The following is a 26,815-nucleotide window of genomic DNA, read 5'->3' on the forward strand; positions in this document are numbered from 1 at the left end:
GTGCACTCGAAAACGTCACTATCAATCGATTGAAAAAAAACTTGTTGCCGTTAATCGTTATTATTAGGCGGAATACGCCTCGATAGACGGCATTCGTTTAATAGCCTACCTACCTGCAATTATTATATTAGAGTATTCAGCCTCGTAGATCTCGGGTTTTGAGACGCTATACAGTGATGCCTACATCATATTAGGCGTACCTATATAATAATACAGTTCCGGCCGCGAGACTTTTATTGATTGGGCTCGAGCGTAATATCGTGTTTGATTTGATTAAGTACGTCGTTGTGGGCGCATTAATAATAATAGTCGTATATTAACGTGTACATGTATATATATAAATAGTCGTGTACGCGGGTCGGAAGGAGCAGATGCATTAGGTTTTTGACATAAGGCACGAGCCGCAGGGTATTGTATACGCGTATATAACTACAGCGTGTTGTGCTGCAGTATTTATTGTACCCACACACACACACACACACACACACACACACATACACTCGCGTAAATAAATTCAAATGCACATAAGTTTATGTACAAATGTTAGAGTGTATGTGTGTGTGTGTGTGTGTACGAGTATATAGTAGCAATTGTAGGTGAGTGACGGCGGCAATAATATTATATATTATAACGGCGGCAGCGGCGTCGTCGCGGGTAGTCGAATAAGCATAAACGGGGTGGGGGAAAAGGGAAAAAAAACAGTTGTTGTATATTATTATTATTATTGTATCTTTATATGTGTGTGTGTATTAATCGTTTGCATTTGTGCGTGTGTGTGTGCAGGTGATCCGGTTGATGCGCGAAGGAAGGGGACCGCCAATCGGAGCCGGCTATGTCATCTGAGGAGGACGGCGGCAACCTCGGGACGACGGCGGTGGCGGGGGGAGCAGAGTGTTTCGTCGGCGGCGGCGGCGGCATCGGTGGTGGGGGTGATCCGTTGGACGGTTCGGCCGACAAACTGTTGAAGAACAAGGCAAAGCGGAGCAGACAGCGCGTGGATGCCGGCGAGCCACGTAACAGTTACTCGTCCATTCCGAATTTCAGTTCGCGACCGATCGTGTCCTCGGCACCACTGCTCAATCAGGCCGCCAGCTTCTACGGAGCATTTTTTGGCCAAGGCCACCAACAGTACTTCTTCAACCAGGGCTTCGCGCCCGGTAAAATGCTAAACGAGTTCATCGGCCGTCAAGTCAAAGAAGAAATGGTGACCATGGACTCGTCCGACTGCCTTACACAGCCACTGCCCGGTCTACCCGGTTCGCCGGCCACCGGACCCAACAGCGAGCTGGCTCATCACATGCTCCGTGACATACTACAGGGCAGAAAAAAGGAACTGCTCGCCCTAGAACAGGAGTTCCGCAACTCCGACGACCCGTCGTCGCCGGACAACAGTATCATGAACAACAACAACAACATAAACAGCAACAAAAACGATATCAGCGGCGCGGACGACTGCACCGCCACCGCCGCCGCCAAAAATTTGGCCGCCGCGGACATCGTCGACAGCTGCAGCGGCAAGCCAGTTGATCCAGTCGAGGTAAGCTCAGTTAACAATTTTATTAACAACAACAACAATAACGCGGTGACCAACGATCACGACGCGGACGACATTAATGACGGTACCGATTCCGAGAGGTCACTGGGCTCGCCTGTGTCCGACACCAAAGAAATCGCGGCCGAGGAACAAAGTAAAGATTTCGAGGTGAAAGTCGAACAAAACGAGTTAAAAAAAGCTAGGGTCGAAAACATCGTGTCTACGATGAGGTCTAGCCCGTCGTTGCCGGTCCAGGTCAACGGCTGCAAGAAACGCAAGCTGTACCACCCTCAACAGCACGACAACAGCGAGCGGTATAACACGATGGACGTGGACGACGACGACAACGACGACGATGACGAAGAGCTGAGCCCCAACGAGCTCAGACAAAAAATGGTCGAGAAAAACGTGCTGAAGGATCAACTGCGCACCATGCAGGAACAGTTGGCGGAAATGCAACACAAGTACGTTCAACTGTGCACCAGGATGGACAACGACGACGAGCCCGAAGACGGTAGCGATGTCGAACAGGAACAAGTTGAAATATCGGCAGCGCGGCACAGCCCGCCGGCCGCCCCGAAGTGTACTACACCGCTTCCGATGATGCCCTCGTCGGCCCAGCAGATCAACCCAAACTTTTCAAAAATGGTCAAATTTCTGCCACAAACGCACATGCCCATACACCCGTCGTTTAACGGGGCACTGACACTGCTCCAGCAGCAAGTACTCCAGGAGCAGCACAACACTCACAGCCAACACCACGCGATCAACAACGCGGCGGCCATGTACCTGCAGGGAGTCGGCCACAAACTATTCATGGAACAGGAAGCCAGGCTGGCCAAGGAAGCCGCTATCGCAGCCGAACAGCAGCTACATCAACAGCAGCAGCAACAACAGCAACAGCTACAACAACAACAACAACAACAACAACACCAACAACAACAACAACTACAGCAACAACAACAGCAGCAACAACAGCAACAACAGCAACACCATCACGCACACCACGTCAACCAGATGAACGTGCCACCGCCCATGCACCCGCAAAAAGCCGCGTCTGCCGAAACCCCCGAAAAGATCGCGGCGGTGCCCGGGTCCGGCCGTCAGCCAGCTACCGCACAACCGTTCCCAGACCTCGACCTGTTGGCGGACGCACTCAAGTCCGAAATATCCACCACGCTAACCGGGCTCATCGACACGATAATGGCCAAGTTCGCGCAACAGCAACAACAGCAGCAGCGCAAACCGTCCAAAACGGCGGACGCGGCGGACATGCAACTGTCGTCTAAAGACGTTGACCGCAAGTCGCCCAGGACCAAAGTCATCGACCGCGGTAGCCACGGAGCCGACCGCGGCTCCGGTTTGGTGAACGGCCTGTCGAAGATGATGAACGGCGTCGGCGGCGGCGGTTACGGCGCCACGAGCCAGGTGCCGGTGACGGGCGGCGGTAGCGGCGGTAACGGCGGTAGCAGTAACGGTCTGCTGCAGATGCCCAGCAACGGACCGACCGAATTGAGAAACGGTTTGGTCAACACGACGTGTGGCGCCGGAGCCGGCCTTTACAACGGTGCGGACGCCGTCGCGGCTGCCGCGGCGCTCGGACACGTCCGAGGCGCTCAAATGTTTGCGCCAAAACTGCACGGCTCGGCCGGTCTGAGCAACGCGGCCGCGGCGGCCGCCTTGTACTCGTCCATGAGCGGGCTTCCGTCACACCTGAACCCGTTCTGCATGGAACGCGAACCGGCGCCCGAACAGAACGAGGCTCTCAGCCTGGTGGTGATACCCAAAAAGAAACGGCATAAGGTCACCGACACCCGGATCACCCCGCGCGCCATCAATCGCATACTCACTCAGGACTCGGTGAACAACAACAACAGCAGCAGCAGCAACAACAATAACAACAACAGTGGCAACGGAAATCCGATACAATCGTTGGACGGCAGGGCGCAGCAACCGGTCGGCAGCACGCAGGCCATGCAGCAGTCCGCCGTCATGCAGCCCACGGCTGGCGACTCGCCCCCGCCGCCGCCGTCCCAACAGCGGCCGTTCCACCAGCAGCAGCAGCAGCAGCAGCAGCAACAGCAGCAGCAACAGCAATCGCCGTCGGTCACGCCGACCGCTCCGCAGCCGCCACCTCCGCCGCCCTCGATGCCCATGTTGCCGGTGTCGCTGCCCACTTCGGTGGCCATACCCAACCCCAGCCTGCACGAGTCACAGGTGTTCAGCCCGTACAGCCCGTTCTACACCAGCCAGCACCAGGGCGTACCGCACCACATCCCGTCGTCCAGCCCGCCCGGCATGTCCGACTCACCACCGCCGCCGCCACCACAGCACCATCACGGATCGCTGCTCCACCCCGCCCTGCTGGCCGCCGCGCAGCACCACAACTCGTCGCCGGACCTGATGAGCATGAAGGCCCGGATGGACATGTCCATGGGCAACGGCGGCAACGACAGCGTCGATCGCATTTCCGAGTGCAATTCCGGGGACGGACCATACGACGGCATGTCGCCTATAATATCCTTTTTATACAAAACAAAAAGCTATTTAACATTTTTTGGTAACGATACGTACAATATAATATTTATTAAGTTAATATTAAGTTATTTCGTTTCGGTTCTATATTATTATTATTATTATCATCATTATTAGTTACTTACCGTGTACTCCGTTTATATTTTATTTACCTGAACGCGGGTAATATAATATTAAATCGAGTGTATTATGAAATAATATATTCCGTAAGAAGTATTTGGGGGTAAAAGCGATTCGCGTGTTTACGAAAAATTATCGTAGGATTTCCGAAAAACACTTTTGTGTCCCACAAAAAAACGATCGAACATTAAATGACGTGTATTGGGCTAGTGCTCTCTCTCTCTCTCTCTCTCTTTCTCTCCCCTATCCACATCACCTACATCACTTTATAATAATAATGTATTAAAATAAAAATATATTATACTATAAGCATACAACTTTCCCCGAAAAATCTGTTTCGAATCAATAAGTTCTAAATTTACAACATCGGGGACCGGGGTGCAAAACATTCGAAAATAAAAAAAAAGCGGATAAAAACAACGGGGAACTCGACACTTGCGACGTATACGGGGAGGTTTTCGGGGAGGACACTGGGAAGCCCCAGGAAAATACATTACACAAACACGCGCGGAAGACCTACAAAAGAAACGAAACTTTCGCAATTAATCGAATTAACGGCTACTAAGATTTGAAAACGATACCGCTTTAAACGCGTACGTGCGTGTAAGTCTATACGCTCGACGATGACGATGATAATTGAATAATAATAATAATAATAATGACGACGATTAACTGTCAGTGTAATGCAATATATATTATAATGTTATTACAATGTATCGATTAAATGATTATATGTAATATAATATTAATCTATTAATATATTATATATTATTATAATACACTAAGAAAATTGAAATACGATTTTTCCCTAACTGTTATGTTTACTCGTCAACCCTGACTCCAATGCACTTGCGAAAAGCCAAGCTGATGTTCTTCTGGGTCCGGTACCCCAGCTCGGCCATCCTAAAGATGTACTTCCCCGATATCAAGTTCAACAAGAACAACACCGCACAACTAGTCAAATGGTTCTCAAACTTCAGGTAAGCACCTCAACTTTCTGCACAATATCTCATATAGCGTTAAGTAAATTATGTAGTAATGCGTAATCGTATGGAAGAGAGTCGTCGTCGTGACGTTTTTGAATCGAAACGTGCAATTTATTTTTAAAACCTTATACCCATTTCGTATACATATACGTACGCGCACGGTTGATAAAACACGAAGAAAAGTAATTCATCCGAACCATGTGGGTGTTAAATTAATTCCAGCTTTCTTTTCGTCACCGCATGCGGGCCACGTCCCATTTTTTAAAAATTTATATATATTTTTTTTTGTAAAGCACCTGCTTTAAGTGTTTCCCCTCCCATCCACCCCTCGACATAATAATGCGCAAATAATTATAATATATTTTATTATTTTAACTCGGTATGCACGATGTGCGCATATATATATATATATATTATGTATACATAAAACACGCACCCGTGTGAGTGCGCTCATACTTACAGCACACAATATAATAATATATTGTATTTGTTTATTGCTATTATTATGATTATATTCGAAGGACGGGAGCTGTTGCGAGATTATCGTCGGCGAAAAAAATTAGCGAAACGCGCAATACGTGTATAATGACAATAATATAATCTCGTTTATGTCTCGTTTCCTTACCCGACGCTTGTGGTACGGGATGGGTTAGGGCCGCGGAGATGAATTTTAACGCTTTATTTAACATTTTTGTACAATATTTCTTTTGAATCAGTCGCCTAATTAGCGCGAAACGTTCGTGTCGCATATAATATTCTTGAGCACATCTGTTTCTTATATTTAACCGCATACGTGTGTATATACTAGTGGTTATAGCCATATAGTGCAGGTCGTGTTTACAATATAATAACGTACGTATTATACACAAACTGCTGCAGTTGTAGTGACATCGTGAACGAGACAAATATGATAATAAACAATTTATTATGACTACAGTACATATTATAATATTGTGTAATAAATTTACTGTAAAGTGTGCGACGTTTCGAGGGGGCAAAGTAGCGATTTGAACCTGCAGTAAACTCGGATGTGAAAATCGCGCGTAAAAAAACTAAAATAAATAATAACAATAATTATGTTAACACCGTTCGTAACACTTGAATGTTAAAAGGCAATGTTAGGCATAAACGAGTTAAAAAGTTTAAAAATAAAGGTAGTGTTTACTAATTTGTATTAGCTTATTCTCGATTTTAATGATTAAGAATAACGTTAAAAATAACGAGTCACGTTTAATTGTAAATAATTAAATAATAAATATTATAAAAAAATGAATAATGATAATACACAATAATGAGTAAATAATATTTACTGTATTTGAAAAAAAATAACTTAACTCAAGACGTTAGTAAAATCATTGTAAGTTGCTCATAACTCTTCCGTTGTATAACCCCTGACTTTATTGAACTTAAAAAAAATAGCAAACCGTCATAACTCGAAACTCTTTCAAATTGTTCCCGTAAACTTTTAACCAAACTCTCCGTTGAAAAAATCTCGTTAACTTGCCCGGCAGCCTTGTCAAGAGGTACACGTACCTATATCGCCGCATTCGCGATTTTCCTCGATACGCACAGCATACGCCGAACGAGAGGCATAACCGTAATATTATAAACACACTCGTAAATAGTAATAATAATATATTACAGTATTACACGGGTATACGTTATACACGCACACACATATATATATATATAGCGGTGCACGAAGCGAAAACGGCGAATTTGTTTTAACGCACAAGCATCTGTACTCCGCCAGCCACCGTAGAAATGATTGGCTTTTCACCGACAGCCACCGTCGTCCGTCTGTACCTTCGTATAAAATTATAAATGTATAAATATCGTATTGTATTAAATTAATATCATCATCATCGTGTATATCAATGCATATTATTACATGTACTCGTGATTCGCACACACTATACTTTCGTTCAGGCGTACTCGTCCGTCTTCGAGCGGCGGGGCCGTTCTTCGCCATTATATATATATATACATATCTACCTACCTACACGTTGTATTAATATTATTATCATTCAGGGCGCGTGTCTATTATATTATCGCGTGCATAACATTACATGATGATGATATATTATAATATGATGTATTGAGTGCGAGCGTAATCGGAAAAGCGCAATGTTGTACGACGCATTGTGCACCGCACTCGAATCGACTCGATCCGCTGATTTCAATATTATTATTGCTATCAACATCACCACCGTCGTCGTGCAAGTAGTAAAATAATATACCTACCGTATAATATTATTTATTGTATACAACTTTTGCGCCGCGTAGTCTTTTCACCGCAACACATCGTACAACGTTCGTAATAATAATAATAATAATATTAACGATGACGACGATGATATTATAATAATATTATATACCTAGTAATAACATCCGTGCGCTCCGCGGTGTTTCCGATGTGTGCTCGAGACGAGTGTGCCAATTACGCGTACAACGATGATGATAAATTATAATAATATCATGTTATATATATATACGTAACCCATACCCATCATGGTATTATGATTATTATTGTATTAACGGTGTCCGTTTTTTGTCTCCTCGAACAGAGAGTTCTATTACATTCAGATGGAAAAATACGCACGGCAAGCCGTCAGCGAGGGTTTGCAGAGATCCGAAGATATACACGTCAACAAGGACAGCGAGATCTACAGGGTCCTCAACCTGCACTACAACCGCAACAATCACATTGAGGTATGCCTATGCCGCCACCACAAAAACGAGTGTATATATTGCAATATACCTGAACCGGTAATAAAACCGGATATATTTTTTTCTTTTGATTTTCGCGAACATTTTATGGGCATCATATTATTACAATAATTATTTTCGAACTCCCCAATGAGCAATTTATAAATTCTCCACGTTTATTTATCACAATACATCCTAGGACTAGGACTATATAAATTCGAATAAAATCGGATTAACTTCGATAGCATGCAGCATTATTATTGCACGAGTAAATTTACATGTATATATTTATACCGACATTTTCCGATATAATAGTTACATTCGGAAGTATACGCACATATCGCTCGACCAGTCGACCCTAACCGTCATTATATTATATTTTATTTGTTTACGTTTATCGTATTTTACGGGCAGTTCACGATTTTTATTTATTTTTTTTTTTGTTTTTCCAACAGGCACCTAGCAATTTTGAGTATGTGGTCCAGCAGACCTTACGCGAATTTTTCGTGGCTATCCAAAACGGAAAGGATACGGAACAATCGTGGAAAAAGTCTATATACAAGGTCATCTCTCGTATGGACGACACGGTGCCAGAGTACTTCAGGTCTCCGAACTTCCTCGAACAGCTCGAATAAACGATATATAATATACATTATATATTTATATACACGCATTCGACTCGCGTCTGTAAACTGTGCTTTTTTTAAAAATTTTAATAATTATTATCGTTTTCATTAAAAAAAAAAACGAAAGCTCAAAACAATGAGTTTTTGTGATGGGTTATATTATATTCTATTTATGCATTGTTGTGTACAGTCATTTTGAAAACAAATTTTATAACATTCATTATGTTTTACTTTTTGGTTTCTAAATATTTTTATAAAACATTAAGGGCGGTCTCTTTGTACAAAGGAAAAATTAATATTATGTTGTACAAAAAATTTAAATTTATCTTTACTTATTTTATTTTTATATAATTATATATATATTTTAAAAAGAAAAAATTATAATCACCTATATATTGAAATTATATATATATGTATATGGAATAGTCTAAATGTATATAGGGAACAAGAGACCCACCAATTTTTATTTATAAAAAAAATAACCAATATTACGATGTATAGTAGAGATATTATTGCCCCAAATATGGGTCGGTTAATGTACACAACATATTATTTATATATATTAATTGATTGTTAAAAACTACATTTTATTCACACGGGGTACCCATTTTATTATTATTATTATTATTATTATTATTATTATTACTATTATTATTATCATTATTGTCATTATGATTATTATGTACCTATTATTATTTTTAATTTTACATCAATGTTTAGGTTAGGTTATATTGTTATTTCACAATTTTATAGCACTTGATAACAAACTAAAAACAATTTTAAACAAAATTAAATCCGCCCGCGACGGCGTTCAAATACTCCCTCCCCCTCCCCCCCACTCACGTGATCTCACATTATTCCAATTATAATTATCTAGCGTAATTTTTATTTTTTAGTTTATTTTATTTTATTTTATTTATTTTATTTTTATTATTATTTTTTTTTTTTTTTTGGTGTGGTGAGTTTCTCCTAGTCAAATAAATTAAAAAATAAAAGGATCATATATATTATTAATAATAGTTCTTACAATATTATAATTTCGTCGTTATTATTTTATCGTTGTCGTTATTATACATATAATATCATTATCACCGTTTATAGTTTTCCCCATCCGCTCGCGGTACCTCCGCCCATAGACACAGACCACTTCCAATAACATAAACTTTGATATTATAACATATTAATGATATTCAGAATACAATCAGTTTACAGACAGTTTACAACTCGCAACACAAATATTATAACAATATTACAGCAATAATATTCCTATACAGCCGATTTATCACACGATATATACATACACACGTGCATATTTATACACACACACACACTCTCACACATACTCAAATAATATAAGTACATACATCGAACATGTTTTACAATCGAATACAATATCGCATATACACACATAATATTATATACATCATACATCATCACACACACATTTAATATATGTATATAATATATTATACGAATAGAGTACCTATATACTTATACAACATTATATTATATTATATATTATTATAGACACACACAGGCGCAAAACTTATATACAACACTCGAAGGACATCGCACACATCATACACATATACGTGTCCCCGCGCGGGACCTGTATAATTTGAGAATTTTTTTTCGTTCCGTTTGTTTCGTTGTTTTAGTTCGCCGCGCGTATCAGACGAAATATTTTACTTCTTCCGTCGACAAGATATTATTACGCTCGTGTATATTTTATTTTCCACGCATATCACGCATCCGTATATACAAACCACCCTCGGTACACACACACACATACACATATACACACAAACGGATATATTTAGAACAGACAGATACACCGATAATATATAAATATATTATCGAATTATATACATCACACAGACAGTTTATACAATACATTATAATATTATTATTATTATTATTATTATACGCTACACGACACAATATTAGCAACAGAAAGAAAATACACATTATATATATATATATATATATACACACACATATATTATATACGCGCCGAATTCGGTGGGTGGTGAAAAAACGCAAAGACTTACGATTCGCCGGCGTTCTGCACAGTCGGATTTCGGCGTTTAGCGATCCGCCCCGTCCCCCCGTCACGCGCGAGTTTCAAACGCAGTTTCAGTATTATAGTTACAATAATATAACAGACGCGAGTCGCGAAAGTCCGCCGCAAGACGGACGGTACACCTACACCCGCCCACACATACACACACGCACACACACATACAGATCGCAATCACCCCAGTTATTATATACACCATCGCATATAGACGCAGACAGATAGACAGACAGCCGAAAAGTTATAAACATAAATCATATAGTACACAGCGATAGACTTTCGGTAACTCGGGAGTTCGTGGGTTAGAAAAAAATAAAAGCCGTCGGACAGTTCGTTACATCCGAAAACTGATGAAAATTACACGACTATCGCGAGAGGCTTAACGAGGAAAAAAATTTAAAATTCCAGTTACCGACGAGAGTCGACTGCAATACATATTATACATAGACACACCCACCCACATACACACACACACACACATATACATTTGCGCAGGGGATTCGTATATTATATAATATTTTCTATAGATTTAAACCGGTACAGACGCACATAGGAAATATGTGCGACAATTATATAATATACAGAAACAAAATAGCGTGTTTGTTGTACGACAAACACGTTAAAAAAATGGCATTGTAGATTTAAACAATAATATGATATATTATTATTATTATATTATTACGATATAACTCTAATATTATTTTTTATTCGATTTTTTCACTATTACTACTACTAATAATAATAATACTACTACTACTAATAAATATACTACGCATAATACATACATTATAATATAATAAAAATAAAATAGAACGGATAAGGTTTCAGGTTGAAAAAAAGTCATTTTTACTACATATAAAATATTAAATAATATTATATACACAGTGTGTTAAATTTGATTTATTTGATTTTTGCCGGTTTTTTTTTTCACGAGTTAACTATATGTTTAAGTTTTGATGGTTTTTTTCGTTCGGGAGTGTATACCTTAAATTCATATCTGTGTACACGAAAAGAATCTATAAGCTATGTACTAGTCTTTTGTTTTATAATAATATTATTATGTTTTACAATTATTATTTAATTATGAAAATAGTTGAACAGTTTTTCGAGTGTGTTAGGATAATATTATATTTACAATAATTAACATATATGAAAAAAAAAATTACTCATAGTCATACGCATAATAATAATATAATGTAACATTTTTAATAATAGTTCGATGAAAGCAAATGTGCCCTGGGCTCGATCACTATATGTAATAATAATATTAGGTATAATTAATACTAATATAATATGATATTACTATAGATTATACGTTCATTATTGTTTTTATTCCGATTACGTGTTATTTCGTTTTTTTTTTTTACTCATCTTCTCGTCTACGCGCGACAGTGCGTTTATTATTATTATTATTATTATTATTATTATTATAGTTTTTTGTTTTCGTTTCCCAAGACTGATATGATTTACCCGTCCGTCGTTCAACGATAATGCATAATTTAATATTGATATAGGAGGCGCAAATAGGAGTCGGAGGGCTCAGGAGAGGGGGACTATGTAGAACTTCTGAAATTTATCACAAATACATCCGACTTTTTACATGTCGATTTTAACGTATTTATTGTTTGTCTCGCTCCTTTCCCGCAAGATAGTTTAAGCCGTTTGTGCCCATATATACGTATTATATATATTTAAGCATGCTTTATCCTACAGTTTCTGTTGTTTTAGAATATTATTACCCATTTTTTTTCCGTTTCCGTTACATAACGAATACTAATCATTATAAAATGATATAAATCTAAACACGATTTTTTTTCTATTTTTCGTATACATTTTTACGGTATTGTGTACGGCGCACACGTTGCCGAACGATCCGGCGAAGCGGTGTCTTAAAAATGTCGCGTGACTTTTGTTCAAGTTTTTTTCCTTTTCCGATTTGACATATTATTATTATTAATTATTATTATTATTATTATACAGAAAACAACGACGAAAAAATTGTGGCCCGGGGTATCTGTTTATAATACGATATTAACAAGGCATTTTTTATTTTTTATTTCGTTAGTGTTTTTTTATACTATTATAATTATTATTATAACATTAGTCAAAATTATTTTCTTGTATTATTATATTGTATATATATATATATACATATATACACATATATTATCAATCACGATTAACAGTATATATAGGTACTTATACCTAATTCAATTGTAATAACTGTCAAACCATATTAAGCTAATCGTAATGATGACATGTATATTATATTTATATATATATATATATTATATGTGTGTATATGTTCCGGAAACACGCGCATTACACGTCACACTCCTCATTTATGTATGAAATAATAGTTATTATCGCATTATACTATATAATATAACTATATTATATGTCAATGATGATGTACATGTAATCCTCATATATAAAAATTGTTTATTTTATCTTTTTTCGTTTGTTTTGTTGTTTTTGTTTTTATTTTTTTTTTATGATAATATGTACCTAATAAAAAAAAACAAAAGTAAACTAATATAAATGACCTAAACATAAAAGCCATGTGTATCTATGTATTATGTTGTTGCAGTTTCCACACCTGTCTATATGCACTACTCTTTTATTCGCGATGTCAGTGTATAATACTTGCAACGGGCATATATGACATTATTATGATAATGTATATTTTTAAAAAAGGCGGGAGAGTTGTTTAAAAAACTAATTTGAGTTGGTCAAAAAAATTCAGTTACGTTAAAAACGTCGAGTTATGAGTTAACATATCGTTTTGACAATACACGTTTTAAACTTTTAACTCTAAAATACGTGAAGAATTAATACGGAGAAAAATATTCGTTTCAAACGAGTTATACTGATTTATTACACTTTAAGTGCAGTAAAGAAAATTGGTTTAGAATATAATAACGCTACAATGATTTAAAAATTAAAATAATTAATATTATTTTTTGAAAATGATGATTTGTCAGTTTGGTCCAAGTGTAACAATCTAATAACAAATAAATATAAATAACTGTTGGAAACAAGAAAAGTTTGTTGGAAACTAATGGTTCGAATTTCAATCTCTGTGCATCAACAATTGAAAAAATCATCTGGTTCACAATTTAAAGTATAAAAAAAGATTGGTCCTCATTTCAAAAACAAGGCTTATTTAACGTTATATTGAGGGTACTTCTTCTTCTTCTTCTTCTTCTTCTTCTTAATAAAAAAAAAAATGTATTTAAATACGTAAAATAATGGTTTTAAAGAATTATACTTAAAAATTCCAAAAATCAAAATTTTAATAAATGTATTAAAAAGGAGTCGAGAACGCTTGATAATTGTTGAATGATTCTTTGTACACATCTGTACTCGGATAATAATGAAAAAATAGTTTGAAGCCGTGTAGTACTGCATCAGTTAAAACTAGTTAAAAGTAAAATTCCTATGATATACTGTCGATCGGAAATACATCAGTCCTGCTCGTTTGCGGGTGTATGTGGGTGTACTGGTGCAGCAGGATCTTGGCGTTTGTGCAAACTTTTCCGAAAAGAAACGCATTTATACATAGTCGCCGGGAAGTTTCGACGCGCTCGGCAGCCCGACTCGTCGAACCTATAACCCGAAAAGAAATCAATTAAACTCGAGAAGAATCCTACCCCTACTCGTGTAGCGAGCGCGAGGGACCGCATCGAACGTGCATATGCCATGGCACGTTATATACATATACCTACACACTCAGCCTCGATCAACATTCCTCGGATTAGTTTTAAAGCGACCAAATTACTTATGGCCCTCGACCGCGAGCTCGGGAGTGGCTGGGGGAGAAGACGAAAAGTCAACCGAAAAAACCTCGTGCGTTGTCTACGTTAAGACGACGTCGTCTTGGTAACTCGTTCGCCGTGCAGACGCGGAGGTCGGCAACCAGACGTATGCCTTACGTGCGTGATTTGCGTATTATTAATGACAGACCAAAAACGAAAATATTGATTTATAATAATGTTGTACAACCTAATATTAATAACTAATGCTTATAAATAATTACAATACCTAAATAATAAGTGCATGCAATTTTGTCGATTTAAGTATTCTTAGTTACAATTGATAATATTAATAATAGTAGTTAAAATGGTTTAATCATAATTTTAAGAGTTTTCTAGACAATGTCTACAACACCTATAGTGGCGCCTTATTTATTTTTTGCGGGGAGGGGCAGGGTGGTGCATTGGCCCTCATTTTTTTTTTTTTATAAGTTAATCTAACCAATAACCATACAATATTTACAATACTACACTGATGAGCTATATGCATAAAAATTAAAATATATATTTATTATTTTTTATTATGTAAACCGTATAATGTGCTAATAATATATTACGCACATTACGCATTTCAACTAATGTACGTATGCATAACAAAAAGTAAAAACTATATCCAATCTTCCAGAAAATTATAACTTTTTTTTTGGTACATTAATAAAATTAAAGGTATACAATACATATAGACAAAGCTGGAAAGTAAAAAATTTATCTTATTTCAACTTAGCTTTTGTTTTTTTTTTTTTTTTTAATAAACGTAAATCAATAAATTACATTTTCGTTTTAAAATGTAGTTAATTTATATTTTCTTTAATTTAATTTAATTATATTACCGTTCAATCGATTACGTTTTCATTTAAAACATATTTCGGGTAATGTCTTGGATAATTTTTTTTTTCTGTGACGAAAATCTTCATTGAAATACTATATATAGAAACACCATACAATTTTTATTTGTTAAACAAATAAATTAGACTATGATATTATAAACAATATAAGCAAAAACAAAACACTTTTTTAACTTATAGTATATTTTAGTCTGAGTAGCTTACTCGTGTTTTTGGGGAACATTACAAAACCTGTCGGTGAACGTCACATTCTTATGGTAGCATTATTGGTGCTTAATAAAATATATTTCTGGAATGTCTATAACAGTGTTTTGTACAGTGGTAAGTATACGTACTAAACATATCGATGAGTAGAAATAATATTTAAATTTTAAATGCAAGTTAGAAAATATTTTAAGAAAAATATTCAGTATTAACAATATATAAATATATTAACAATATTAACAGTACAATGGTATTTTCATTATGTATCACAAAATATATTGCGTAAGGTCGACCTTGATTGGAACATCCTTTTGCAGAAACCTTTGCGAATTTATAATCCAATACAAAATACCCGAATTGAGCACTCTACGTCATATTTATTTTAATAATATATGTTACTTATGTTAGTGATAAAAAATAAGATTTTTTGGAATAAATATGTCTATACAGTTTTTATAATTATATAAATTATTTATTTATTATTGCAGTACATGTGTCGATAACACATTTTGATAAATTCTTCAAACCCCAAAATTCGGGATCATCTGTTATTTCAAAGAATACATTGAAAGAGTCGAACAAATTTGTGGCAAAATCTTTTATGTGGAGTCAGTGTCAATATAACACTAATATAAATAATGACATTTACAGTTTATTATAATTTATTCAATTTATTGTAACTCTATAGTTAATCAATATATTAATTCGATACACCGTCATTGATACACTATTTATTTATTTACATTATAATTAAAAAGATAGCAATTTATAATTTTTAAAATCAATAAATCATTAATTTTAATATTAAACATTTTTAAAATAACAAAATAAACATATTTTAAAACTATAATAACACGATTGTACAACAATAATAAATTCAAATTAATGAAAATAATATAATGACAAAGTATGTATCATTACACCAGAATATCTTTAACGTGGTGGGTTATTTTAAAGTTAGACGATGTCGCATATATTTCGAGATAAGTGGACGAGCGAAATTTGAAAAAAGCGGTAAACGAAACATGTTTAGCACGTTTCCGACCACGGTAACGGTAAGTAACACTCGCTCCGAATGACGTGATAAGACGTCATCAAAAATATGATATCACCATTCGTCTATTGATAATATTATAGAATTTTCATTAGTTTTTAATAATAAAATAAAAATATTGTTATTATGCAAATCCCGTATGATACTTTCACAGTTTCATTATCGTATACTGTGTAGTGTACGTAAATCGTTTTCGTAATATATACCTAAAGAGTACGATTTGATAGGTTTTAAGAACCCATCGCTTGTAACTTAATGTTGGTTTGAAATAATCCTTTGGCACAGGGACATCTCGTAGCGATCATGTCCAAGATATCCATTTTGAATTCCGTATTTTCGGAAATCGAAAAGTTGGACTCGGCCGAAGAATACAAAAGGATCATTAAACTTGTCGAGAAACGTGAGTAGTTTTATAGTTGTTATTATTATTATTATTTTTTTTTTTTTTTTGTCACAAATATTGATTTTGCATATTCGTTGTTCGTAGATATACCCCAATTTCCTGAAGAGTTGTCGTTGGTTCAATCAAAAGTCGTGTGTCTGATCCATCTGAATCAGATTGAAGACGCATACAACTACATACTGAAGAATGAAGCATCACAGTAAATACTTTATATTGACTTGTTCATAATCTTCATTTATCTAAATGTTGTGTTATCATTTTCTAGAAAGTTTTCATTTGAAAAAGCTTATTGTTTGTATCGTTTAAACCGCTCTGAAGAAGCATTAGATCTAATAAATGAAGAACCTAATCCAGCACAGAGCTTTAAGGAGTTAAAAGCTCAAATTCTATATAAATTGGAAAGGTAAAATAATCTACTTAATATTTTATATTTAGCTTATGTGGTCGATAAACAATCAATGGGTATACTACTTACAAAATATATTCAAGCTATCTCTTAATCCTTAATAATAAATTATTTTGACTAAATAGGTGCCTACTAAGTAAACAATGATTCATTGAAATTCAAAATCCTTTGAAAATCACCAAATATTTTGTTTTTAAATATGTATGGTTTGTGCTACCTAATAAGTACACTTATAAATTATATTTTTTATAGTTAATCACTTTTCCTTTTTTTTTTCAATTAGTCCCTAAAAAGACTAGTTGTAACGTAATTGTGTTTATTTTTATGTCGTTTCAACCATACAACAACATAAATCAAAAACCCAAGGTTCTTAGTCTGACTGACCATAATTGAGATTATTATTTGTTTAAAATTATATAAAACCTATACATTTAACTTTATCTAGGTTAACTATTTATCAATATGTGAAGTCTCAACACAATCTTAAAACTTACCTAACTAAGTAGACTTAATAGGTATATTATTATGTAAATAAAATGTACTAAAGAGTATGGTATTTTGTAATTTATACTACATTGTTCTTAATAATTTTAGGTACAATGAATGTTTTGATATGTATCGAGATATTATCAAACAAAGTAAAGACAGTTTTACAAACGAAAGGGAATCAAATCTAACAGCCGTTATTTCTCAACTCTCTAAATTAGGAGAGGTAAGTTGTTTAGTTTTTTATAAGTCATACTAATTCAATAATTAATTTTACATTTTGTTTTTAGAATAAATATGACATTCCAACTGTTAAACAACACAACACTTATGAATTTATGTATAACATTGCATGTGTGCTAATTGAAAGAAGAGAGATTGAAAAGGCTCAAGATTTACTCGATCAGGCTGCCAAATCATGTAAAAGTACATTGGAAGAGGAGGAAGCGACAGAAGAAGAAATTCAAGAAGAGCTGACAGCTATTAAGTAATCATAAATTGATTTATTTATTTATATAATACAGAGTGATTCTTTTATTATTATACACTCATTATTTTGTCAATTATTGACTTTTTTTTTTCAAAATATTTTGTATCATGCATTTTCTCAAACTCTAGGAAATTTTTATTTTTTCACCCTTTTATTTAATAGTGAAACCACTATCAACTTTTGATTTTCAAATGGTATCCTATTTTTAAAATGTCATAAAATAGTAGGGCTATTTTTTTTATGAATTTTAACGTTAGAATCATTATTTTCTAATGAACCATTATTACTGGTCTTTAGAAAAAAGAAGTATTATAAAAACCGAAAACCACTGAACTTTCAAATGCTATATCTCACTAAAAAATCAACAAAAAATAATAATTTTAACGTTAAAATTCATAAAAAAAAAAAACAGCCCTATAATTTAGTACATTTAAAATGTAGGTTGCCATTTGAAAATCAAAAGTTGATAATGGTTTCATTATTAAATACAAGGATGAAAAAAATAAAAATTTCATACAGTGAAAAAAGCACGATACAAAATATTTTGAAAAAAAAATTCAATACTTGACAAAATAATGAGTGTTTAATGATAAAAGAATCACTCTGTATGTAATATGTAAAATTCATTTTGTGTAATTTTTTTTGTCTTGAAATAGACTTGCTCTTAAACCTCTACTACTTTACATTGTTTAGTTACATAAAATCATTAAATTTAATTTAGTATACAAGTTACAAATTCGGTGTGAAAAACAATATAGTATGCAAATTAAAAATTTGTTAATTAAACTTAGATATTATTTCAAATACAATTTAATTTTTGCAGTGATCATATGTATTGTAATTACATACACTGTTAGGGAAATAACAATAATAGTAATTATTTTTAAAAGTACCTTCTAACAATATATAAACATATTGTTATGATTAATATAATAGATTGCATATTACAATTTTCAAACTGTATTATGTTAATCATCTAAAAATAAACAACAAAACTTTATTTTTCATACTAAATAAAATATAAGTGTAATCAATAAATATAATATATAACTAATTTCTATATCATTTTGATAGATAGATAGATTGTATAGATTTTAACATTTGTGGCATCAACAAAACAATACATTTTTGTTATCAAAATTGAACGAATCCATTTTTTTTTCAGAGTACAAGGGGCTTATTGCTTACAAAAACTAGGCCGTGATAAAGAAGCACAATCTGAATACACTGAAGTATTAAAATATAAACCAAAAGATATTGGATCTTTAGCTATTGCTTCAAATAATTTGGTAGTTTTAAATCGAGAACACAATGTATTTGATTCGAAAAAAAAACTGAAGTCAACATTGTCTGATGAATTAACTCAAAAGTTGAATACCTGGCAGTTGAAAAGAGTCATGTTAAACCATTGTCGTTTTGCGTTAATCACTAATCAAGTAATAAGATAGTCACATAAAATATAAATGATAAATATTTATTTTATTTTTTATTTTTAGTTAGACCAGTGTACTCAATTGTGCAATAACATTGAAAAGAAATATCCAGATCTAATTGAGGATATTACACTATTAAAAGCAGTAATGCTATGGCGTCAAAACAAAAATTCCGAAGCTATTGACTTGTTGAAGAAGTTTGTTTACCAACAAAAAAATCCCACTGCTAAACTTAATTGTACCTTGGTGGCTGTAAAATTATTATTAATGCAGGTAAAAAGTTTTTACATTAATGATGAATCAAAACTAATCAATGTTATAATTGATTTCACATCCTAATTCCTTATTTTTATTATATTTCACTATTTCAAGATGACTATAGTTCGTATTTAAAGCAAAATTTCCCTTGACCTTATGAATTTCACACTATGGACATTTTCCTTGATTCTGTTTTTAGAATAAGGCCCTGTTCCCATTATCTTCATATTGTTTTTTATAACCACAGTCGTTTTGAAATTAAGTGTTAAAATGTTAAAATATTAAATTAAGCACTAGATTAATACCTTTTAAATGTATTATGTGATACATTTATCCTACTTAATTTAAATAGTTAAGTTAAAAAAATAAAAGAAATGAAAATTTGTTTATATTGACTACTTACTATGCGTATATATTATTTTTTATTTTCTAGAATGACACTAATGAAGCGATTACCTTACTGGAAAATCTTGATGAATTTAAGTATAAACTTGGAATTGTGAGTACACTTGTAACACTGTATTTAAATGTTGACAATTTTAAAGCGGCATCTGACTTGTTTAATGACACTTTGTCTTGGTACAGTCAAAAAGAGGTAACATTTGATTTTTATTTAACATTAAACACAACTATTTAGAATGAATTATAAACATTTGTATACTTTATAGGTGGATAATTCAAAGATTACCATTTTATTAAAACAACTTGCCAAATTACATTTACGGGAACAAGATCCCAAGGAAGCAGCTAAACGGCTATCGCGACTACTTGAATTAAATCCTAATAATAAAAAGTTTTTGGCGCAACTTATCATCGCTTACACACAGGTTTAATAAATATATTTATTTTTAACATTTAATAATCATTATAAATTGTATTTTTCTTTAAAATTAATATGAGTAATAATCACAATTAAATGTTAACTGTATGATATAATAAAATTATATAGTAGTGTTCACGCTGAATTTTCCTGTCTTAACTTTATGTAAAGATGGGAGTATACAACAGCTCAGTTTATATAAACTAGTAGTAGCAGTAAAATTTGAATAAACCAAGTATCTCATCCAAAATTTCAAACATACTAATCTTCTGTATGTATAGAAATAAGATTATAAGACACACCAGTATTTATATCTAGGTATCAGTGTTGTTACATTTATGGCATGTTCTTTATGGTTATTAACAAATAATTTAGTTGATATGCAATTACTTAAGTGAAAAAAAAGTTGACTTAAAATAAAATTAATATTTTCATTAACATTTATATCAAATTAAATGTTTTATCAATAATTCTTAAAATATAAATGAAGGTCTACACTATAAACTAAAATACATAATATCAAAATAACCACTAATTTAACATAGATTAATTATTTAAACTTTGAAATGGTCACATGCATATTTTGAAAAATGTAAAATTTTATTATTATTTTTACTTCTAGTTTGACCCGGAAAAAGCTCAAATGTACAGTAAACAGCTTCCACCATTGGACCTCCAAGATACTGATATAGACTTACTTGAAAATACTAACTGGATGATGGGATCTAAATTAATCAAAAAATCCACATTGAAACCAGACTTTGCTGGGTAATTATTCAATAAAAACTAATTATCAATCAGAAATAGGTTGGAAATAAAATTTAGTTTGAAAATACAATTTTTGTTCAATAGTGCATATAACTCTGATTGGAGGTTTGTTTAACTACCATATTAACAAAATGCATTTATCTTATTTTCTGTTTTGATAAAAAGAATAATATTTATTAAATAAAACTATAAATACAAATAACCTTGTATTAAATGGTTATATATGTGATCTTTAAGGCTGTCATATAGTATGTACTATGTAGTCTACCAATGAATGAACAAATATAGTATGAGATTTACCATTTATTTAACTAGTATTCCAAAATCAAAAATTTAAATTAAATTATGATATTTTTATTAAAATTTCAAAAAAAAATGTATGTAGGATAACAATTACTCCACAAAAACTTCTATCTCAAGATGCAAAATTTTAATACTAATCAATGATAAAAATATAAAAATTTGTAAAATAAAAAATATATTATAATAAAGATAGCTAAACACTATAATAAAAAATATGAAGATAAAATATATTTATTAACTCTCCTAAGCTATAAGTTGTTTGACATTATTTTCATTTGTAACATAGACTTTTTCTTTCTTCCCTTCTTCTTACATCCTTCAAACTCATTTCACTTAAAATCTTGTTACATTTAGCATTTTCATTGTTTGCCCCAACATTTTTATTAATTAAAAATTTAAAAATTGATTTATTATTATTATTAAATCATAAACCATATGTATTAAAGATAATTATAAGTCTGTATAAAAATTAGCTGCATACAAACAACATCCAGTAGAATATTGCTGGTGGATCACATACTATAAGACATTAAGACCGCCATCTTTAATACTTAAAAAAAATTTAATTGAATCTATGTCATTAAACATTTTTAAAATATTTTAGTTCTAGCTATAAAAAAAATCAGAAAAGTGTAATTTTAGATAATACCTAATAGATAAAATGAAACTGTCTAACCTAAATAAATCATTGAATAATAATAATAATTATTATTATTATTATTAAGTTACTATTTGTGCCAATTTATCTCTAGCCAAAGTCAATATTTATTTTATTATTATTAATGTCTTATTAATTACATAGATCTAAGACAGAAGTGGAGAAGAAACGTAAGAAGAAGAGAAAGATTATACTGCCCAAAAATTTCAACCCAGACGTGCCTCCTAATCCGGAACGTTGGTTGCCAAGACACGAACGTACTGGATATCGCAAAAAGAAAGATAGGAGAAACAAAGAAACAGGAATTGGCAAAGGAACACAAGGGGCCAGTAATGTATCAAGTGAACAATTGTGAGTTTAATTTTTATTTAATTACGACCAATTATTAATCAATCTTCTCTCATCACATCAATTATTTTTAAGTCATAATTAATTTTTATGTTAGACATGGTCTGTATAATTCATTAGCTATACGTTTTTAAAAAAAATGTTATGACTATAAATATGTTTGAATTGGCAATTATCATTTATCATTTATATTAATTATAAAAAATAAATGACCATAAAGTCGGTATATAAAATTAAATTATAGCCAACTATTAAATTTAAATTAATAATTTCATAGTTTCAAAAAATACTAAAAATGTTAAAAATTGGTTGAGTTAACTCATGACCTAATGTATAAAAATTAATTTGTTTTATTTTATTTTTAACTTCATAATTATCTAAAATTATAACTTCTATCAAACATGATATTATCTTTAAATAAATACATTTTACTATTTTATTAAATTTATTCTTTAAAACAAATAAAATTTGCCATTATCAATAAGAGTATATAACAAATATAATTCAGAATATTTCGTATAAAATATGTATTTATTTAATTTTAGTACCAACCAACTTACATACTGCAAATTTCATAGTATACGAAAAAAAATTAAGTACTATATTATATTATTATTTTTCTTAGCAACATCAAAAATATTGCCGCTCAACCCAAACCTCAGACTGCTCAAGTGCCTTCCGAGAATGCACCCAGACTTCAACACCGAAAAGGTGGACAATATAAAAAGAAGAAGAAGGGAAAATAATTGCATCATTTGTTACTAACCAATAAACAATAATATATTATAATATAAATATCAGATTTTTCATCAACAGTTTTTTTAATATATTATATAATATATTTCCTCATCTATTCCATTACATATTGAGTTATTGTAAAATTATAGATAACCATTTGGTCTTAAAACTTTGATTCCATTATATAACAAATTGAATTTCCTAACACACCGCTTTAGTTAAATTTTTAATTCATGGAGCCGGTACTTTGGTCGCCAAACCACATCTCTGCTTGTAGTATTCGGGTTTAGATAAACATTCAATCATAAACTTTCCAAGATCATATTTCGATATGGCACGACCAGGTGATGAGCCGATTTCTATGCTGTAATCGCCTGACGGATTGCTGCCAATGTGTGGTGGCATCACAGCAATCCAATTCAAAGATTCAGTTGCCTGTAGCAAATGCAACATTCGCTCGTGATCATCGTTAATGCCATGGAACATTGCTGGCACTTTAGGCTTATCATAGAATAAAAATGCTGAAAGTAACCAAGTGTTTAATGGTGATATCGAAAAAAAATATATACAACTTTATAATATTGCAAAAATAATTACTGGATAAGCACACCGATACGATTTTCACATTGTTCTTTTCCATCGCTGTCAAAATGTTTCTCAACCCATCAGACATCATTGTGGTAGGAGCTGCAAAAATAGTTTCATTATTATATGTATATATGATTGGCCACATATGGCTAGTAACCACTCAAAGTCAACCTAATTTTGTTTTATTTAATACTATCTTACCCAGATCGTTTCTGGTTCCTAAAGTCACAACGATCGCATCTCTGCCCTCGACGACCTTGTCCACATCTTCTTTGACCAGAACGTCACCAGTGACTACTTCCACTTGCTTACGAAGTTCTTCGGGCATACGACTGGGGTCCCGCAGGAGAGCCCTGACTTCCAAACCTGCGCAAACATAGTTTTTTTAGTGTCGTATTCCGACAAATCATCAAAAAATCTTTCAAAAAACCGTCAACTTTGCATATTCTAGATAATTTTCTTCAATTCTTACCTAGTTTCAAAGCAGCTTCAACGGTGCACAGTCCCGTCATGCCGGTGGCACCAAAAATCGCGATTTTCTTCATTTTCTTGATCGTTGGAGTATAACTACTGGGCAAACCACCACTTGATATACGGACACCGACGGCTGTGAACCGAGAAACGTGGACGTCGTCGAACAAATTGACGATTAAATGCTACTTCAATGCCGACGGACGATGAGTCGACACAATTTGAAAATATTTATAGGTATGACGATTGACGGGAAAAAAAACTAATATTAATAAAAATCACGTTTCGTTTTAATTTTTAACGATATGTATCCGGTCAACACTTGACCGCCGTCGGTTTTTTTTTTTTTTTTTACTGTTATCACTTGACGTGCCACCCAGTACCCGCCCGTCCGGCCCAACAAGACGTTATCACATTATTCCACAGACATATATATATATATATAATTAATACTCGTGTACTACTCCGAGTTACGATTGTTCCGACCACTAACATTTTAATATCAATAATAGATAAGTAATTCATATTTGAGCGTGAAGTGTGCAAGACCATAGTCGGAGATTTGATTGAATTTTAGGGGGGGAGGGCTTAAATATTTCTTTGCAATATAAGCCGAGGGGGGTTTGCCCCCACATCCCCTCACTAATATCAATGTATACAGGAGACGCCATTTATGAGACTCACGGATATAAGTCGCTTGTTGGAATCAACATCGTCTGTAACGATCCGGACGTATCTAAATACATTATAAAAAAATTCGGTTATGAGACTCAAATTTCGTAAAAAATAAACATTCTTGGTTAAAATTTAGAAATAAATTGGTTTTTAAAAATTACATATTTTTGGGTTATTTCTGGTTTCAATTCATGCTTTTCAATGTGTGTATTTACAACAAATTTTATCGCATTTTTTGCAATTATTGTTATTGTAATATGAGTACGAGAAATATATTTTCGAAATATTAATACTCAACTCAAACCAAAATTACAATTTTTTTCCATAAATAATAAATACACTATACATCTTTTATAATTTTTATTAGAATTTTAACTTTTTTATTAGAATTTTTAAACGTATTCAATAATAGATATGTAATACGTAATATTACATGTATTAAAGTAGATTAAAATTAAAGCAAAATATATAGTAAAATAAAATTCATAAATATGTAATTCAATTTTTTTTTCCCACTTCGCCTATAAGATTCATTCGGTTATAACACTCACTTTGTGCTGGTCCTAAAGTGAGTCTTATAAGCGGCGTCCACTAAATTACCTCGAATACGCGTTAACTATACTAAATAACCAACTAATAATTACCAACTAAAAAGAAAACCTATTAAATACGCAATTTTTCAATCCATTGTGACTATTGTAGGTTTAGTATGTTGTAATAATTATTATATCGATTAAATTTCGAAAAAAAAAATATTTTGTAAAGTTCCAAGATTTTGGCAGTTCTTGTAAAATAATCGGCCACATGACTGAAAAATGTTCAATGATTTTGGGGAGGCCAAGCACCCCCCAATCTCCGCCTATGTGCAAGACGTCATAGGCCCATACCCGATAACATTTCTTATTTTCTTTATTCTTATTTGGTCTGAGTGCGAGTACGCTCATAAAATACATACCTATTACCATTATTACCCATTACACACGACGTCACATGTCGATTATATGGTACGACCGACGATAATATCTTAAAATAATTTCATGTCTATGACATCGACATGTGTCATGTAATCGCCATTGCCAGTTGAGATTCGAGTATATATTATAGAATGTAATGATAAATATTAATAATGTCACGGATTAAATTAAATTAATAACACTAGCTGTTTAATAATTTATTTTATATTGTGATAATAATGCTATATCCATTGACCTTTTATATTGAATTTGTAACAAATATGAAACAACTAATACAAGCTTATACCAAATTTGCTCACGTTCTCTTACAAACTGCTTGTATTGAATGTGTTAAGTTCGTGGTTCATGAATTAATCATCCAATACAACTGACAGAATATATGAATACATTATGATAAAGGAATGAAAAGGCTAAAAGTAGATGTACAATTCAAGCGTGAGTACGTACGAGATGCTATACCTGCCGAATAATTATTATAATGAAATAATAAA

The 26,815-nt window shown here is 33.3% G+C and overlaps 3 protein-coding genes across 4 annotated transcripts in view; 2 read left to right on the top strand and 1 right to left on the bottom strand.

The window, feature by feature from the left end:
• Positions 1-11,340, top strand: part of LOC113559434 (homeobox protein prospero) — a 48,020-nt gene extending 36,680 nt beyond the window's left edge. The window contains exons 2-5 of one of the 2 annotated variants that reach the window (XM_026965259.1): positions 784-4,051; positions 5,015-5,169; positions 7,743-7,887; positions 8,340-8,519. In XM_026965259.1, coding sequence (XP_026821060.1) covers positions 833-4,051; positions 5,015-5,169; positions 7,743-7,887; positions 8,340-8,519 — 3,699 coding nt within the window. In that variant the 5' untranslated portion in view covers positions 784-832. Of the gene's footprint in view, positions 1-783; positions 4,052-5,014; positions 5,170-7,742; positions 7,888-8,339 lie in introns of those variants that run through there. The other variant, XM_026965260.2, reaches the window with a different exon arrangement.
• A 5,254-nt stretch (positions 11,341-16,594) lies between these two features.
• LOC113557848 (signal recognition particle subunit SRP72) lies at positions 16,595-23,693 on the top strand. Its single transcript, XM_026963388.2, has 12 exons — positions 16,595-16,905; positions 16,993-17,107; positions 17,174-17,311; positions 17,909-18,026; positions 18,091-18,287; positions 19,456-19,726; positions 19,787-19,996; positions 20,415-20,576; positions 20,650-20,808; positions 21,424-21,569; positions 22,675-22,881; positions 23,504-23,693. Exons 1-12 carry the CDS (start codon positions 16,809-16,811, stop codon positions 23,622-23,624), a joined length of 1,941 nt encoding a protein of 646 aa, XP_026819189.1. The 5' UTR covers positions 16,595-16,808; the 3' UTR covers positions 23,625-23,693.
• On the bottom strand, positions 23,648-25,037 carry LOC113557849 (flavin reductase (NADPH)). The gene is made up of 4 exons (XM_026963390.1): positions 24,677-25,037; positions 24,406-24,570; positions 24,214-24,303; positions 23,648-24,137 (listed from the first exon to the last, which is right to left on the bottom strand). The coding sequence occupies exons 1-4, from the start codon at positions 24,747-24,749 to the stop codon at positions 23,848-23,850; spliced, it is 618 nt and encodes a 205-aa protein (XP_026819191.1). The 5' UTR covers positions 24,750-25,037; the 3' UTR covers positions 23,648-23,847.
• Between the last annotated feature and the right edge of the window lie 1,778 nt (positions 25,038-26,815).

This window comes from Rhopalosiphum maidis, chromosome 1 (assembly GCF_003676215.2).
Source record: "Rhopalosiphum maidis isolate BTI-1 chromosome 1, ASM367621v3, whole genome shotgun sequence".
NCBI lineage: Eukaryota > Metazoa > Arthropoda > Insecta > Hemiptera > Aphididae > Rhopalosiphum > Rhopalosiphum maidis.

What these genes read in the sequence shown, in the direction of transcription:
- LOC113557848 (XM_026963388.2), top strand. Translation starts at nt 16,809, where the DNA reads ATGTCCAAGATATCCATTTTGAATTCCGTATTTTCGGAAATCGAAAAG. An exon ending in CTGAAGAATGAAGCATCACA is followed by an intron (nt 17,108 to 17,173) that starts GTAAATACTTTA and finishes ATCATTTTCTAG; the next exon opens with AAAGTTTTCATTTGAAAAAG. An exon ending in ATTCTATATAAATTGGAAAG is followed by an intron (nt 17,312 to 17,908) that starts GTAAAATAATCT and finishes TAATAATTTTAG; the next exon opens with GTACAATGAATGTTTTGATA.
- LOC113557849 (XM_026963390.1), bottom strand. Translation starts at nt 24,749, where the DNA reads ATGAAGAAAATCGCGATTTTTGGTGCCACCGGCATGACGGGACTGTGC. An exon ending in AGGAACCAGAAACGATCTGG is followed by an intron (nt 24,304 to 24,405) that starts GTAAGATAGTAT and finishes CTATTTTTGCAG; the next exon opens with CTCCTACCACAATGATGTCT. An exon ending in CGTATCGGTGTGCTTATCCA is followed by an intron (nt 24,138 to 24,213) that starts GTAATTATTTTT and finishes GGTTACTTTCAG; the next exon opens with CATTTTTATTCTATGATAAG.